This window comes from Felis catus, chromosome D4, assembly GCF_018350175.1.
Source record: "Felis catus isolate Fca126 chromosome D4, F.catus_Fca126_mat1.0, whole genome shotgun sequence".
NCBI classification, from domain to species: domain Eukaryota; kingdom Metazoa; phylum Chordata; class Mammalia; order Carnivora; family Felidae; genus Felis; species Felis catus.
In genome coordinates, this window is record NC_058380.1 from 69729746 (window position 1) to 69746206 (window position 16461).

The 16461-nt window shown below is 39.9% G+C and overlaps 1 protein-coding gene across 4 annotated transcripts in view; it reads right to left on the reverse strand.

Moving 5' to 3' along the window:
• The window catches only part of TMEM245 (transmembrane protein 245), a 98776-nt gene that overhangs the window by 14734 nt on the left and 67581 nt on the right, over nt 1–16461 (reverse strand). For all 4 annotated transcript variants that reach the window (XM_003995737.6, XM_023242547.2, XM_023242545.2 and 1 more), the window contains 3 exons: nt 4552–4652; nt 2518–2692; nt 72–266 (listed from right to left, as the gene is read on the reverse strand). In XM_003995737.6, coding sequence (XP_003995786.1) covers nt 72–266; nt 2518–2692; nt 4552–4652 — 471 coding nt within the window. The remainder of the gene's footprint in view (nt 1–71; nt 267–2517; nt 2693–4551; nt 4653–16461) is intronic.

A 16461-nucleotide genomic window follows, 5' to 3' on the forward strand; every position in this document is an offset into this window, starting at 1 on the left:
GGGGTGAAAAACTATAGAGACAGGACAGTTCAGTTTCACACACGATTCATGATCATTCTGCTTTAACTCACCGCTGAGTCTGAGCAGGCCATGGGGTCTGGTTTGGCGTGGGCACTGAATTCGTGGGACTCACTAGCATGGCACTGTAGATATTGGAAGCGACCACGAGTATGCAGAGAAGTATGGGCCCAATGATTGCTCCTTCCAGGCCTAAGTAGTACGCCCCACCAGCCACTGCCAAGCCTGTCAAGTAAGGATGCCCACCTCTGGAATAAAGAGCATACAGGTTAGCTCATGGTTTTTTACACACATAAACTTTGGAGTCAATCTGAAACACATCTCTAACACAATGTTCATTCCTAACATATAAGGCCATTGATTGCATGACCAGTTTTATTTAGAGTACATCAGTGCAGGTAACTAAACATCGGTTGTAATAATAATGAGAGGCAAACATTTTCTTACCTAGGTAACAAGTACAACGTTTTCCTTTTTCTAAGGTCCCACAATGGAAGGAGTTAAGTCAGACTGTTAACAGGTATCCTACACCCCTCACACAGCTGCCTGGCGTAGGTGAGTGTTGACTGAGGAATCGTTGCTAAGTCACTTGTTAAGTTAACTTCCATCAAGGATAGTTAAGTGGGCACAATGCAGTGTGTAATTCAAATAATTATGCTTTTTATAAGATAATATAACAGCACCCATGATATGCATAAGTTAGACTTGGGGCAACCTTCTAAAATAGTTATTAAACACAGGTAATGCTAAAAGGCCTCATGAGGAAACTATCTGTCACAAAGCCCAAGATTCTATTTCACAGGAGAGTCCTAATTGCCTTCCAGCTTATCACAGTATCACTTACATAAGCGGTATACAGTAAGGCAGATCACAGCAGCACGGCATACCGATAACAGTAACAAATGACCACGGACATAAGGACTTGGAAATAAGGTATGTTCTATTTCTAGTTTTCAAACACAGATACTTGAACAATTTACTGAGGGGCAAATAGCTGACACTCTGGAATAATGTTCTGTTCTGAATTATGTTACAATTCAATAAATAACATTTAAGGTGAGCTAGTCTTCAGAAAACCAATACAGTATATTCATAAACTATCCTCCTCATTCAAAAAAAATTGGGGGGAAAATTTTAGGGCAATATTCCACATATGCTACATAAGTAAGCTTTTCCCCTAAATAATACATCAAAAACTTTTTCTCTCAAAAATGCTTAACAGTTAAAAAAGAAAAAAGTGTGGAAGCTTTTAAATTAAGGCTTCCTTTATTTAAAAACTAAAGCAATTTACACAAAATCCTTATTTCCTGATGATGCTGGTTAAATAAGGTATTATTAAGATAAAATCACATAAATTTTAAATTCTAGCTAGAAACCTCAATAAAAAATGTATAGCAAAGTTTAGAGAAATGAAATCATTTAACCATAAATCACATAACTACTCTTACTGTTTAAATTTCAACTGTTAAGTACTAGTTAACCATACTCTGATGTCCTCCTTTGGTCTTTCATTTTCTCTTTCAAGTTTTGGACATAAAAGTGCCACTAAGGCTGGCATATGCAGTTGCTGATTTCCTTTTGCTTGGGAAGTCTAGGCCTTCAGTTATATACCATTTGTTTCTGCTTTAACTTACTAGAGAGAAAACAAGGTAGCAATTTGTCCCTATATAATTTCAAGTTAACTGAAGGTCACTCTTTCCATGAACACTTACTGCGACAGTAAGTTTTACTTGCAGAAAATTTACTATATTACCTATTATGATAGTTTCAGTACGCGTATTCTGAACTGGGGTAGCTGATTAGAGTTCAGCATGTGGTCACATCCTAGCTTCTAACAAGCAATGAGAATATGGATACAAGACTAAATGAGAATTGGCTTGATTTACTTAGTGCAATTTTGAAAAGAGGTACCAAAATCTATAAAAACAGGTATTTATTTATTATACGGTCAGTGTTTGGATTCTGTCTTAAATTTAACCTGTATTCATCATAGAACCATACTATAATATCTTAAGTAAAGAGAACTCTGCTTATCAGACATTAACTTGATGAGATTTGGTTGCACATGGATCCTCAGATATACAATTTAATAATGTTTTTCTCCAAGAGCAAAGTAGTTCTGAAAATAACCACTAATTCATTATTGTACTTATAGCTGGTTATGTACATCTAGTAATATTTCTTTCCTAGATTAATGTCACTAAAACAGAAGATTATACATAATTTTGTGTTAACCCAGGGTCTCATACATTTTAAATACTTATGTAATAAGAAAATAGCATACCTTGAAAATGGTATTAATTATATTACATTAAATTTTGATTCTATCAGTGGGATCACGACAGACTACTTCACAGAAAAATCCTACCACGTGTCCCTTTTCCCATCCCCAAAAGAAAACCAAAACAAAACAAAACAAACAACTCTCCTTACAAAAAAGGTCACATAAATCCCTGGATAGGATTCACCAACCACTTGAGAAGTTCTATGGGTACTTACCCTGATATATCAGAGTAGATGGCAGTGTCTACAAAGTATGTTGGCAAGAGATGAAAAACCAGCAGTAAGATGGCTTTGCACCCTAAGCCTTGTGTGAGCCACAGGTCTAGAACGGCAGGTATTGCCGCCCAGTATGTCCCCAGAAATGGCACCGCTCCGAGGATTGCTGCTAACGCTAATAAGAAATTGAAAGAAAAGCAACTGAACATGACATTAAAAGAGTGACAGAACAACAGAACCTCACAACTGGTTCCTCCTACTTAAAAGTTTACACCAAAACAAGGGAAATAAATACAAACTCAAATGATAATGCCCTGTGTAACTGAATCTGCTAGTTAAACAGAGGTCTGATACCTTATATCTTAAAACCCGATGCTGAAAATCTTTCTAAAGTGTGTGTGTCTACATCCTGGGTTTCTTCTTAAGCAACAAAATTCTAGTATCCTGCAGTTGTTGTTGTCTCTTTTTTTCCTCCGAGAGAGAGAGAGAGAACGAGAAAGAGCACATGCATGAGCAGGGTAGGGGCAAAGGGACAGAGAGGGCAGGAGACACAGAATCTTACACAGGCTCCATGCCTAGCACGGAGCCCCACGTGAGGCTTGATTTCACGAAGTTGGGGCTCAAGTTCATGACCATGAGATCTTAAGCTGAGCTGAAATCAAGAGTCAGATGTTGAACCGACTGAGCCACCCAGGTGCCCCCTGCAGTTGTTATTCTGAATCAATGGTTAGTTCATATACAGTCCTATAATGTAACTGTAAAGCATTGGTCCAAATTTGTACGGGGTCCAAAGGCAAATTAAAAATTAGTTTCTAAACCTCAGAGAGGAATGTATAATCTTCACCTTGCTTCTAATAAAAATGAAATGTAATCTAAACAAAAACAAGAACAAAAGCCCTGCTAGTTTAAGGAGGTTACTTCAAGTTCACCCCCTTCCAGAGCTGTATGCCCACTCTCTCTCATCTGGTTCCCCTCCAGAGGAAAAGTCAGGCAGATATGGATTCTAGTTCTGGTCCTACCACTAACCAGGTATGTGACCTTGGAAAACTTTTGGTTTCTCACCTATACAACAGGAACACTACCTACCCTGCCTGCCTCACCAGATCATTATAAAACAATGACCTCCATGTGTTGTCGGGCTGCTTGCATGTCAAAGAGTGGCTTAGCCAAGACTGAAGTAGGAAAGAACATTAATGAACTTGGGGATGTAAAGAAGAGTGTGTGGAGAAAAGGGGGAAATGGTAGAGGGTAGACAAGCAGCCACAGAAATAAAGGAAAAGTGGAAGGAGAGGAGCAGAAATAATGCAGAGGAAAAAGTAAAAGATGGTTATTGAACCATCAAGGTGCTTATGGAATGAGGGCCTTATCAGAATAGATCCTAAGAGGTATGGAGACAGCTTATGTGCCCTCAGAGGCATTTGTCTTGCCCCTGGGACAGTATCCTTCATGGAACAGAGCTATTCGACCAACTCATTGCTCCCTATCAGTTCAATTCAAACATTTACTGAGTGCCAATTATTACTGAGTACCAAGTATTTACTGAGTACTGTGTGCTGTGCTAAGTGCTAGGACATTCACTCATTTATCAAGTACTTCTGCAGTGCTTTCTTTCTGTTTTTTAATGTTTTATTTATTTTTGGAACAAAGAGCATAAGCAGGGGAGGGGCAGACAGAGAGGGAGACACAGAATCTGAAGCAGGCTCCAGGCTCCCAGCTATCAGCACAGAGCCTGATGCAGGACTTGAACTCAAGACGGACTGTGAGATCATGACCTGAGCTGAAGTCGGAGGCTTAATCAACTGAGCCACCCAGGTGCCCCTTATGCAGTGCTTTCTAAGTGCTGGGTATCACTCTAGCTACTGGAGATACAGCATAAGTAAACATTACAAATCATACTTCTGCTCCTAATCTAGACTAGATTACATCTCAAAATTTAGTATTTTAAATTTGAGGAAGATGACATTTCCCAACGTACGTAAAATGGCTTCATTTTCCTTAAATAGAGGACAGGGGAAGTTAGGATACTATCGTTACCTGATGGTATGAAGACAATATTGATGCCAAATATAGTATGAGTCAGCCAAGTGTACAATCCGTAGAAGCCAGCCATTTTGAGGGAAGCATCAAACACCCCTCTAGAATACCCAAAGATAAAAGGGAAAGTAAATAAACACAGTATCACATTGCGATGCAAAAACGGAAGTTGTTCCAGGCCTCTGGCTACTTCATTCCAAATCTGATAACAACTTCAATTTTTCCAATGGCCTGAGAATGCCCTTTGCATTTTTATTTCAAAGAAACATAAAGCCTTTATTTTAAAACCCCAGAACAAGTTTAGTAAATTTCTCTGATGAAAAAAATAACTGAAATGAAACACCTTAAAATACCCTGCTCACTGAAATAATTAATCAACTTTTCACCTCTGAAGCACATCTTCCACCACCAAAATAAATGGAAAACAAAAAGTAAGTATGACTCTCTTATTTCTGAGGACATAAACTCTAAGAAATCTGTGGCCAACCCTCCCCTTTGAAGACAAGTGCAAGAGAATTTAACCTGCATTTCATGGGTCTCCTCTTATTAACAAAGTTTTCCCACATTCCTTCAACTCTGCAACCAAGCCTACAGAGTAACTTCTACAAATGCTATCAAAGAATGCAGGTTACTGGGAGAGAATTTATGGAAGAAAAAGAAAATCTTATTACCTCCCAAGTAAAATGAGAGAGGAAAACACAAAAGGGGTAAAAACAGATCCACATAGTTGGTGATTAGTAGGAACAAAGTACATGAAAATCTGCAATAGCAGGTGCTTCAGCTTTGGTTTCCAGCTGGAAGATTAAGGTAGTGTTGTGTGCAGAGTAATAAGGAACTGCTCAGAGAGAACACAAAGGCAGCAAACCATAAGTTTATGATGCCAAAGGTATCATAAAATTACAAAACCAGGACTCTGGGGGGTACCGGGGAAGCAGGGTCATATACTCACGAGAGAAGGAAAAGCTGCCTATAATTAAAAAAAATCAGGGAACGTGGCAGCAAAGGGGACACTGTACACACAGAAGGAAACGATAAGCTTTTCCAAAGCATTCCAAGAGATGTGCTGTAAGAGCAAAGCCAACCTAGTGATTCAGTCATTGTAACAGGGTTCTGACACATGGATTTGGTGACACGGTGGCTCCCCAAATTGTGAAACCTTCTTCGTCATCCTGACCAGCAGCTTTCACTCAAGAATATGGGGTTGCCATGTGCCTTCTGACAAAAAGATGCAGATTAAAGTCGTATCAAAAAGACCGAGAGGAAGGGAGAGAGCCCAGAGGAAACAGAAAAGATCTGAACTGAATAGGAGACGGAGGAAAAAGAGAAACTAGCAGAGCTTCAGGTTTTAAACCTGAGGGGGAGAGAATGGCAGTGTCTCAAAGACATGGAAAAGCCCAGAATGAGCGAAGACACGGGAGATAAGGGAATACATTTGGTTTGGGCAATGGTAAGAAATAAGGATGATGAAAATACCCTTGAGGTAGCTGGAAATAAAAGACAAAGTCAATGGAGAATTTGGGACAAAAACTATGAGATGTGCCAGAAGAGATGAATCATAGGAAAGGAGAAGATATCCCCAGGGGCAAACCTGGAGAAAAATGGGGCAATGGGCTGCGTTCCCACAGGGGACCTAAGGACAAAAATACACCAGCCAAAGAGATCATGAAATCACTTCTGCAGTAGGGAGAAAAATCACTAGAGTGTAGTATTCCAAGAGACCAAAGGAGAAAGAAGCTTTTGAGAAAGACGGAATGATATTAAGGTCAAATACCCCAGGGAGATTAATAAGAATAACGTCTAAGGAAAAAAAGTACAGAATTGGAACAGAACTGGGGAGGTCAATGACAGAAGATAGATGTTTTCACCAACCTTAATGTTATTCAAAAATTTTTTCACCAACCTCATGTTATTCAAAAACTCTTAAGCCAAAATGAAGTTGACATCAAAGGTGCAACAAAATATTGCAACTGAATCTCCCCCTCTGGGTGGCACGTAGGCAAAACTCAATCCAAAAGGGACCACTTCTAGGAAACAGCACACAATCTCCCTTCTTCTTTACCTCTGGGAATACTGATTGCTGTAACATTCTCACTAAGGCAACTCGCAAGTAATTTTGTGGATCCTAAATGCATCCCATGCTGTTTACAGTTACTAAACATTTTCATGTAACCCAATGAAGGATGAAAAGGCAAGGCATTCCCCTCTATCTTATTACTTATGATCTGGTACACAAGGTTTTTATAAAACAGCAAAGAAAAATCCCCTAACAATTTACTAGTAGACAGAATTTTTTTTTTAGTTCCATCAAATTCCTAGCATTTTTTTCTTTTTTAATCAGCTTTACTGAACTATAATTTACAAACAATAAAATTCAACAAATTTTGGCAAATGTGTACAGTTGTGTAACCATCATCACAATCAAGATACAAAACACTTCTGTCACCCCAAAACGTTCCCTCATGCCCTTTGACAGTCTATCCCTCCCTGAATCCTGATCCCTGACATCAACTAGATATGCTTTCTGCCACAATGGTTTTGCCTTTTCTAGAATTTCATATGAACATAATCATACATTATGCAGTTTTTTTTTATTTTTTTAAACATTTATTTATTTTTGACAGACAGAAAGAGACAGAGCATGAGCAGGGGAGGGGCACAGAGAGGGAGACACAGAATTCGAAGCAGGCTCCAGGCTCTGAGCTGTCAGCACAGAGCCGGACGCGGGGGCTCGAACCCACGAGCCGGGGAGATCATAACCTGAGTCGAAGTTGGACGCTTAATGGATTGAGCCACCCAGGCACCCCACATTATGCAGCTTTTTAAAAAATTGTGGTAAAATACACATACCAAGCAATTTGCCACTTAACCATTTTTAAGTGTATAGTTTTTAAGTGTATAGCTCAGGAGTGTCAAGGACATTCACACTTTCATTATGTAGCTTTTGTGTTGGGTTTCTTTAATCTCATTCAATATTTTGAGATTCACCCACATGGTTATCAGCACTTTGTTCCTCTTTAACTGCTGAGTAGTCCATTATTTGGATATAGCACAATTAGATTATGTAATCACCAGCTGATGGACATTTGGGTTTTTCCAGTTTGGAGCTACTGTGAATAATGTTGCTATGAACACTTGAGCAGAAGTCTTTGCATGGACATACACCTTCATTGCGTTTCAGTAAATACCTAGGAATGGAGATGCTGGGTCATACGGTATGTTTTAATTTTATAAGAAACACCAGCAATTCCTTTCATCTCTCAATTCAAAGAGAGTGTAGAGTCCATGGACAATCAGCCAGAAGTCACTGCCTGCTATATTACACTACATCTCCCCAAGATGTGAGGCTAAATTTAATATTTATAGTATTATGGGGGTGGATACTGGCAGAAAGAGCAATTCAGCTCGTGAAAAGCTAAATGACAATGCGTCTGAAGCCCCTACTAAGTGACCCAGTGGTACACTAGGTGCCCAATAAACAGTAACTATTTTTGGTGCTATGGTATTTACTGTTTCTTGAGATCAGTATGTTTCATTGATGCTCAGAGTATTCTGATGATGAAGACTCTAGAAAGTTGTAGTGCAAGAGCTGAGTGTTCCTGAAATAAGAAGGTAAGGTCAAGAGACACTAATGTTTGCTAAGTACCCCATGTGGTAAACTGAGTAACAGCCCCACAAAAATGTCTACATCCATGCCCAGGCCCTATGAATATGTTACCTTATTTGGCAAATGGGACTTTGCAGATGTGACTGAGCTAAGTAAGCATTGTGAGATCAAGGTGATTATCCTGGATTACTGGATTGGCACAATGTAATTACAGAAGTCCTGATAAGAGGGAGGTGGCTGATATAAGACAGAGGTGATGGATGCACAAATTGTGAATATATTAAAACCACTGAATTGTACACTTTAAAATGGTTAAAATGGTGAATTTCATATGTATGCATTTTATCCCAGTAAAAAAAAAAAAATTATAAAAAGAGGGATGTAGGAGAGTCAGAGTTACAGAAGGAGACATGAGGACAAAAGCAGAGGTCAGAGAGAAGGAGACATTTGAAGACACTACATTGCCAGCTTTGAACATGAAGGACCACAAGCCAAGGAGTGCAGGCAGCCTCCAGAGGCTGGAAAGGACAAGGAAACCGATTCTCCCATAAAGCTTCCAGAAAGAACGCAGGCCTGCTGACAGTCTAATTTTAGGCCTTCTGACCTCTAGAACTGTCAGATAAAAAAAAATCTATGTGGTTTAAGCCACTAAGCTTATGGTAATGTTAGAGCTACAATCAGAAACTAACACAATCCAGTATGAGCCAAGCACTGCGTTACATGCTTTGTCTATGTCGTTCCATTGACTCCTTGCTGGTGCCTCTGATTCATCCGGAAAAGAGACGCTTGGGGCACTTGGGTGGCTCAGTCAATTAAACATTCGACTTTTGGTTTTGGCTCAGGTCATGATCTCACAGTTTGTGGGTTTGAGCACCATGTCAGGCTCTACAAGGAGCCTGCTTGGGATTCATTCTTTCTTTCTCCCTCTGCTCCCTTCCCCATTTGTGCACACACTCTCTCTCTCTCTCTCAAATAAACTTTAAAAAGAGAGAGAGAGAGAGAGAGAGAGAGAGAGAGAGAGAGAGAGACTGACTGACTCTTGGTCAAAAATCAGGTAAATCTGTTAAAATCTTTTCTCTAAAAAAGAAAAAGAAGAAGAAAGTTCAAAATGAGGGTGAGGGTGGGAGGAATGGTACTGAGCCAGTCACAGTTAAAAGGCGAGAAAACTCTTCTGGGAATTGTTGGATCGGTGTACTAGATCACTCTGGTACACTAACTCCAAATCCAGTCACCCAACTCACTAAAGATCAAGATGTTGAAGATGTATTTTTGGTATCCAGATTCCTATTCTATATTACGAAGATATTCACCTGCAGGCCAAACATGTACTTAATTGTCCTCAAGGCCAAGAGACCACCAAGAGAAGCCTGGGCAGCTGCATGACACCTGCATCTGGCTCTGGCCAGGGCCATTATTCGATAGTGGCTATCCTAGCTGACCACTTCCAAAAGGGGACTAAGGCTCAGTATACCCATCCCAAGGCAAACTGGGGTCCTAATCACCGTATTAGAGTGAAACGTTCTGGAAAATAGAAGTAGAACATGGGGAAAGGGGAGAGGAACAGAGCAGCAATGAAAGATGCAACAGGCCACATGTGGCAGCCACAATGTGTGTGTCTGTGCCTTGCTGGTGCAACGCTACGTAGAACTCTATGACCCACTCCGCACCCAACGCACTGGCTTTTAGTCAGGTGGATGCCTATCATGGGAGCTAGTACATCCGAGTGATCTAGTGCACAGATCCAACAATTTCAAGAGGGTCGTTATTGCCTTTTCACTTGGGAATAACTCAGGCCCTCATTTTTTATTCTTTTTCCAGCCTTCATTAAAAAAAAAAAACATGAACTACACTCCCAGTTTAAAATATTTTCTTGATTTCTGACCAGCGGACTCTTTCCTGGGTGAATGAGGGGACCAGACAGGGGATCAATGAAATAATACATGCAAAATGTGTAAGTCAGGGTTTGGCACAGTGGGTACTCAGCATATGTCAGTGTAGAGGATGGACAAAAGAAGGGACAGAAGTGAAGGCCATTGGCCTGGAGGTTAGGAGACCGCTCCCAGAAGGAACATATGAATGAAACGTAAGAGTGTTGAGGAAGCAAACAGTCAAGAACGCACTCATAAATGAGAAACGTTAGTGAAGGCAAACAGGACATGGATTCGGCAGGAAGAACAGGGCAACGGGGCCACAAGAGCTCTGGCTCTGTCACCCACTGCTCTGGAATCCCATTCTGTCACTGATTAGTGTGGCATGATCTTCAAAACTGTACAACTTCTCTGAGCTTCACTCTTCCTAACTGTCAAATAGAGACAACATTTAACTTCATAATGTTGGCATTACGGCAAGCATTCACTTCATAACGGTATGATGGACATTAACACTGCAACTCAAGTGGTAAGCTTAGTGACTGTTGCACAGTAAGCACGCAATTAAGTTGGTGCTTTCAGAGAATTGTGTCACTATTACCAGGTAGCATTGTAGTAAGGCTAAAAATAACGCACGTGGTAACTTTCTCTTTTCTCCTGGCGGTTTTTGGAAGAAAACCAATCTTTGCTATGTGCTAAAGGGGTGCAGGGTACGGCAAAGCTGAGAGTGAAAGTAGCATACCACAAAGTTTTAGACTTAAGTTTTTTAAATTATAAGGTACCGATGAAGCTACCGGAGCAAAAATCCAAAATACTGAGTGTATAATCACTCATCTCTCAGGTTCTTTGGAACCTGAAATTCAGAGACTGGGAATTGTTCATTTTCATAATCTAACACAACTTCATATGACACAAAATTAATGGCATACACAATACAGTTTGAACGGGTTACCAGAAATCACTAGTTTAATCAATGCAGGCGTATTTATTCCTTATAATCATATCAATAAAAGATCATTCTCTCATTTCATTCACTCAATGATGTCAATCCATTAATCAACACTTTTTAGATATTCAAATTCAGTAAGCATTCTTCTATCTTGCCATCCAGGAAAGACACTATGATATACTTCACCAAATCTCTTGTAAAAATCACAAAAGCTCTGGCTTGTGGCATTTTTCTAAGGGTGGTTACATATGACCCGTGCCAGGTGAATGCATGGTGCCACTGGAAATTACCCTTCCCTTTGTAACTATTCACAACCATATGATCAAGCATCTACTATGGAAATTTACAGGAAAATCTGCATCAAATTCATCAGGCTATAATAGGTATGTAACATCAGTCTTCCTCTACTGTCTACTTCAATCCTCTCTCTTGAACAGAGTGTGTGCCTGTGCTCAGTCTTCTGGGACCTCTTTTTTTCCAGTGATTCTTCAAAACTCATTGACATTATTCTCCAACTGCATCTCCAGGCTTTCCCAGCACTCAGCAATTTAACAGAATCAAATTCAGAAGACACTGGATGCTCTTTTCTTCCCATGTTTTGGTAGCTCAGTTGAGCTGGCTTAGCAGGTCTGATGTAGCTCAAGGGATGGGACTGACACCAGCCACAGAGGTGGAAGCTCCCTGCTTTCTAACAAGGTCGCATCCTCATTCAGAAAGCTTCCACCGTTAGACAGTCCTATCTATTATACACAGAGCCATAAAGGGCAGGGTTCCCTTCAACTGGAAGGCAGGCTACAGGGCATCCAATCCAACGGGGGTCCCTAAACATACCTCTCTGTGAATAAAAATTCCAAATTCATTCACAATCAGTCTTTGTCTAAGTTTTCCCCTAATAAACACTATTGTGCATTTATACTGTACGGTACTAAAGATGTGTGTCCATGCCTCGTTTATACAACTGTATGACTGATCCTTAAACAACACATTTGAACTACACTAGTCCACTTACATATGGATTTTTTTTTTTTTGATACGGTATTGAAAATGTATTTTCAGGGCACCTGGGTGGCTCAGTCAGTTAAGCATGCAACTCTTGGTTTGGGTTCAGGTCATGATCCGACAGCTTTGTGGGTTCAAGCCCCACATCAGGCTCTGTGCTGGCAGCATGGAGCCTGCTTGGGATTCCCTCTCTCTCCCTCTCTCTGCCCCTCCCCCACTCACACTGTCTGTCTCTCTCTCTCTCTCAAAATAAGTAAACTTAAAAAAATGTATTTTCTCTTATGATTCTCTTAATAACATATTCTTTTCTTTGGCTTACTAAACTAAGAATACAGTATACAATAAGAACAACATACAAAGTATGCTTTAACTGACTGCTTATAAGTAAGGTTTCTAGTCAACAGTAAGCTATTAGCAGTTAACTTTCTGGAGAGTCAAAAGTCCTATGTGGATTTTTGGCAGTGTAGGGCACTGGTGTCTCCTAACCCCCACATTATTCAGGAGTCAACTGTATATCTAACTTCTCTGCACCAGGGGCTTGAACTGGTTTCAAGCGCCTGGTTAAGATTTAGTTCTTAACCAGCTCTCTCCTCACTCTTTACAAACTCTAAGATGAAACTGTTAACTCTTACAAGCTTGCTAATACTTTCCTTCAACTCTTAGCCCACTCTCAATTCTGACCAAAGGGGTGTTCTTGGGAAGAGAGATGGCGAGGAAGCTTAAAAAAAAGAAAAGAAAAATGGGTTTGTTGTTACTTTTCTAAAAGGAGAAAACTGGCCAGACAACCCAGGATTTGATCAGATGATCTGCTTTTGCTGGAATTCGATTTGAAGCAAGGAGGGGGTTGGGGAGAATGATAAGCCACAGTCAAGGAGCTCTATGCCCTCAGAGGATACAGGACTCTAAACCAATAGACAGGTAGCGTCCACGTGTCTAAGTAAGAAGGAAAGAAAGGAAAGAATCCAAAATCAAATTCTGCCTGCTCCCAACATTTCATTACACTGGTTCTGCCCTCTTTTCTTTCTAAAGGTCAACTAGGAAGGCTATCAGATTATTGTTCCCTCAGGCAACAACAACAAGCGTCACCTTACCCATGTTCTGTACTGCCCCTCAAGAGAAGGCCAGGTAGTAGAGAGGGCAGGCCGGCTTCCAGAAACACAGCATATAAAATTACCAATCGTACATAGTATCCCCCAGCTCTTTTCATTACTACCTAACCTCTCTTGAAGTTACATCTCCCTCCCTTTCCGGCGTCATCTGTCCCAGAGACCCAGCTCCACACAGTAAAAAGCACAGAAACCTGGTTGAGACTGGATTTCCCTGTTCGAGAAGGGAAGGTCACGCTGTACGCACAGAGCTAGCATGCTGCTGAGAAGCACAGGGAGAAGCCGCTTCTGCGGAAACCTTCCATCCCCACTGGGAAAAACAGTGAGTCACAGTCACACACAGAAGGGTACAACAGTGGCATCACATTAAATCATCTGGAATCCTTGGCAGTAGAAATATTAATTCAATGTTTTTATATCATTACTACATGGTTTTGTGTCTTTGACAGTGCCTGCTGATAATGGATGCTTACTCTAATTAAAAAGTGAACAGTATATAAGCAAATAGCAAACATTTGTATCTCAACACTAGTTCTATTACAAGGCTATTAAAATTAATTTAGCAATTCTTTAAAGCATCACAATGAGAAACTAAATACAAGACAAAGTTTCTTAAGGTCATTCCTTTGGAAACTTGATGTAAAGGTTTAGAATTATTAGACCAATCTTTAATCAAGTAGGTTAAAAAGGCATTCTTTTTACTGAGTTGGTTATTATTGAAGAACTCCAGCTAATATGATTTTCCCAAATATGCATAAGAGATTGTGTCACTCTATTCCAGTGTTAGGAGAGCTATCTCTTCGAATAAATGAAAATACACTCTTACAGCTTTAAACTCTTCCTTACACATTTTAATTTAAACAAATGTTTATAACCTTAGATTCATGAGAATTTCTTTGCAACGAATATTTGTTTAAAGTCAAAAATGGAAATACGGAATTATTGAATGATCAGCACTGATTTTTTTTTTTTTAACCCAATACCTTTAATTCTCCATAGTTGGAGGGATAGAGGTGAAAAGTACATTCATTTTCCAAATTAAAAAAAAAACTCAGTACATACATTCTCCCATCTAATTCATAAGTAAGACTCCCACCCACTGGCACTGAAAACCTGTAATCCCACAAGCAAGAGCCATACCCGTGTGCATGCACTCATGTGAAAATATCACACACACTAAATTGCACTGAGGCCGTGACAACATGCAACTTAGTAATGTGCAATATCTCCACCAGAGCAAGCAGAATGGGAGCATCGGGGAAGAAGGATGTGATGCAAACATTCAGGACACGACATGCTCTAAAGGGACAAAAATGGTTTGGGGGTAGGGGATGCATGCCACTAACTGACAAATTCATGAAACGAAAACCCAAATGAACACACAAACGTATTCAATTTAGAAGAACACTTATTCAGATCTGAGAATCCTAACTGAGGTTCAACAATTCAACGAGACGGTGATCATCAAGTAGCCACATATTTCATAAGGCAAAGCTTCAAAAGCCAAGACACTGCCACTGCCTGGTCATGCAGTTAACTCCCAATTTCAATTCCACTTTTAACTTATTGATGGATCATATAAAATGAGTTGAACGATTTCCACTTGACTGCAACACTGATGATGACTAATGATTGATGTTTATAAAATCTGAGATCACTGATAATTTGTAGACTGAAGTGCCCTCTGAGGACCGTATAATAACATTTTCATAAACACTTGTTTAATATTTTTCCTCTTAAAATCTTTGTCCGTGAAGAAACATATTCCATCTTGAACACAATCCTTCAGAATGAAAAATGTGACAAGAGCTCTTAAAACTAGAACTTACTATTATCTTACATATGTGAGAAGGTTCTACAGAGGCATCTCTATAAAACCTGTACATTCCAGGTCTTGCATTTGACCCAGGAAAGAAAGAGATAATAAGCACGGAGACTGCTAAAAATCGTCTGGAGTTATAATCTTTAATTCACATAACTTGATATAGCCGTGGTTACACAAATGGGCCAGACAAATTAGTCTGTACTGTAGTTTTCAATTTTGAGAGCCATTAAGATTACAGTTCTGGTACTGAGGGTTTAAACTTTTTCCTATATTAAAAACATGATAAAATATGGGGCGCCTGGGTGGCTCAGTCGGTTAAGCGGCCGACTTCGGCTCAGGTCATGATCTCGCGGTCCGTGAGTTCGAGCCCCGTGTCGGGCTCTGTGCTGACAGCTCAGAGCCTGGAGCCTGTTTCAGATTCTGTGTCTCCCTCTCTCTCTGACCCTCCCCTGTTCATGCTCTTCTCTCCCTGTCTCAAAAATAAATAAAACGTTAAAAATAAAAAAATAAAAAAAAGACATGATAAAATAAATGGGTTTTGTACTAGTATGCTTTGGAACCAAGACATGGGCTACTGTTACAGTGCATACTTAGTCTGTACAATCCCAAGAAAATAAGGCAAATCTAATTTGTAAAAAGGCATTTATTTCTTATCTCTGTAGATGACCACACTCTTTCTAACCTCAAATGCCCTTGTGGGCCAAAGACCTGAATTTTTAGCCGCCAGCCTCATGTGACTATTTAAACAGTCTGAACAGTACCACAAAGTTAAGTCATCATCTTCTGCCTCAACCAGCTCCTCCTGGAAGAAGGCATTGTGGTATACCGGAAGGATATGTGCTTTCAATCAGCTGGACCGACATGCAAGTCACAGCTCCGCTTACCAACTCCAAGCAACGATGACATTAAAGTATTAAGTTTAAAACAAAGGAGTTGGCATATTTGTATGAAAACAAAAGTGACTCAATGCCAGACAGACAGAGGACAGTTGACCAGCGGTTCACTCTAAGAAAGCCGAACAAGAGAAAACTCAAGAACTGTGATTTAAAAACAGAAAAGCTTTTGTGAGAATAACAGTCAGTGCTAATAAAGATTACTTCAGGAAAATGAAGTATCAGCTTTCTTGAAGTTCTTAATGGGACAAGGTAGATATTTTTCTGTAAGGCTTGGCTTAAGTTACACTGACTGAAAGGATTCTGTCAGCCTTTGATAGGGTTGATTCACTAGTTTCATCCTACTGGGAAGATTGAAGGTTATTTTTCTTTCTGGTCGAGTTATTTACACAAACTTCTTTAAGCCAGACAGATGTCACTTAAACTAACGTGAATTTATTGCTAAGAGTTTTCAGCATTTTATTTACTCAATAAAGATGATAACCAATGGTCGTGTAGCCTAAAAGGAATGCTAAAGCCAGCAAGTGACTTCCCCGAAGATAGCTTCACCCTGAAAACTGTTACAGTAGATGATGCACTCCCAAACTTGGAATCTTTACATAGATGGCCCCATGTGGATACCCAAGAGCACCAGAGAGGATAAGGGCATTTTTAAAATTCTACCTG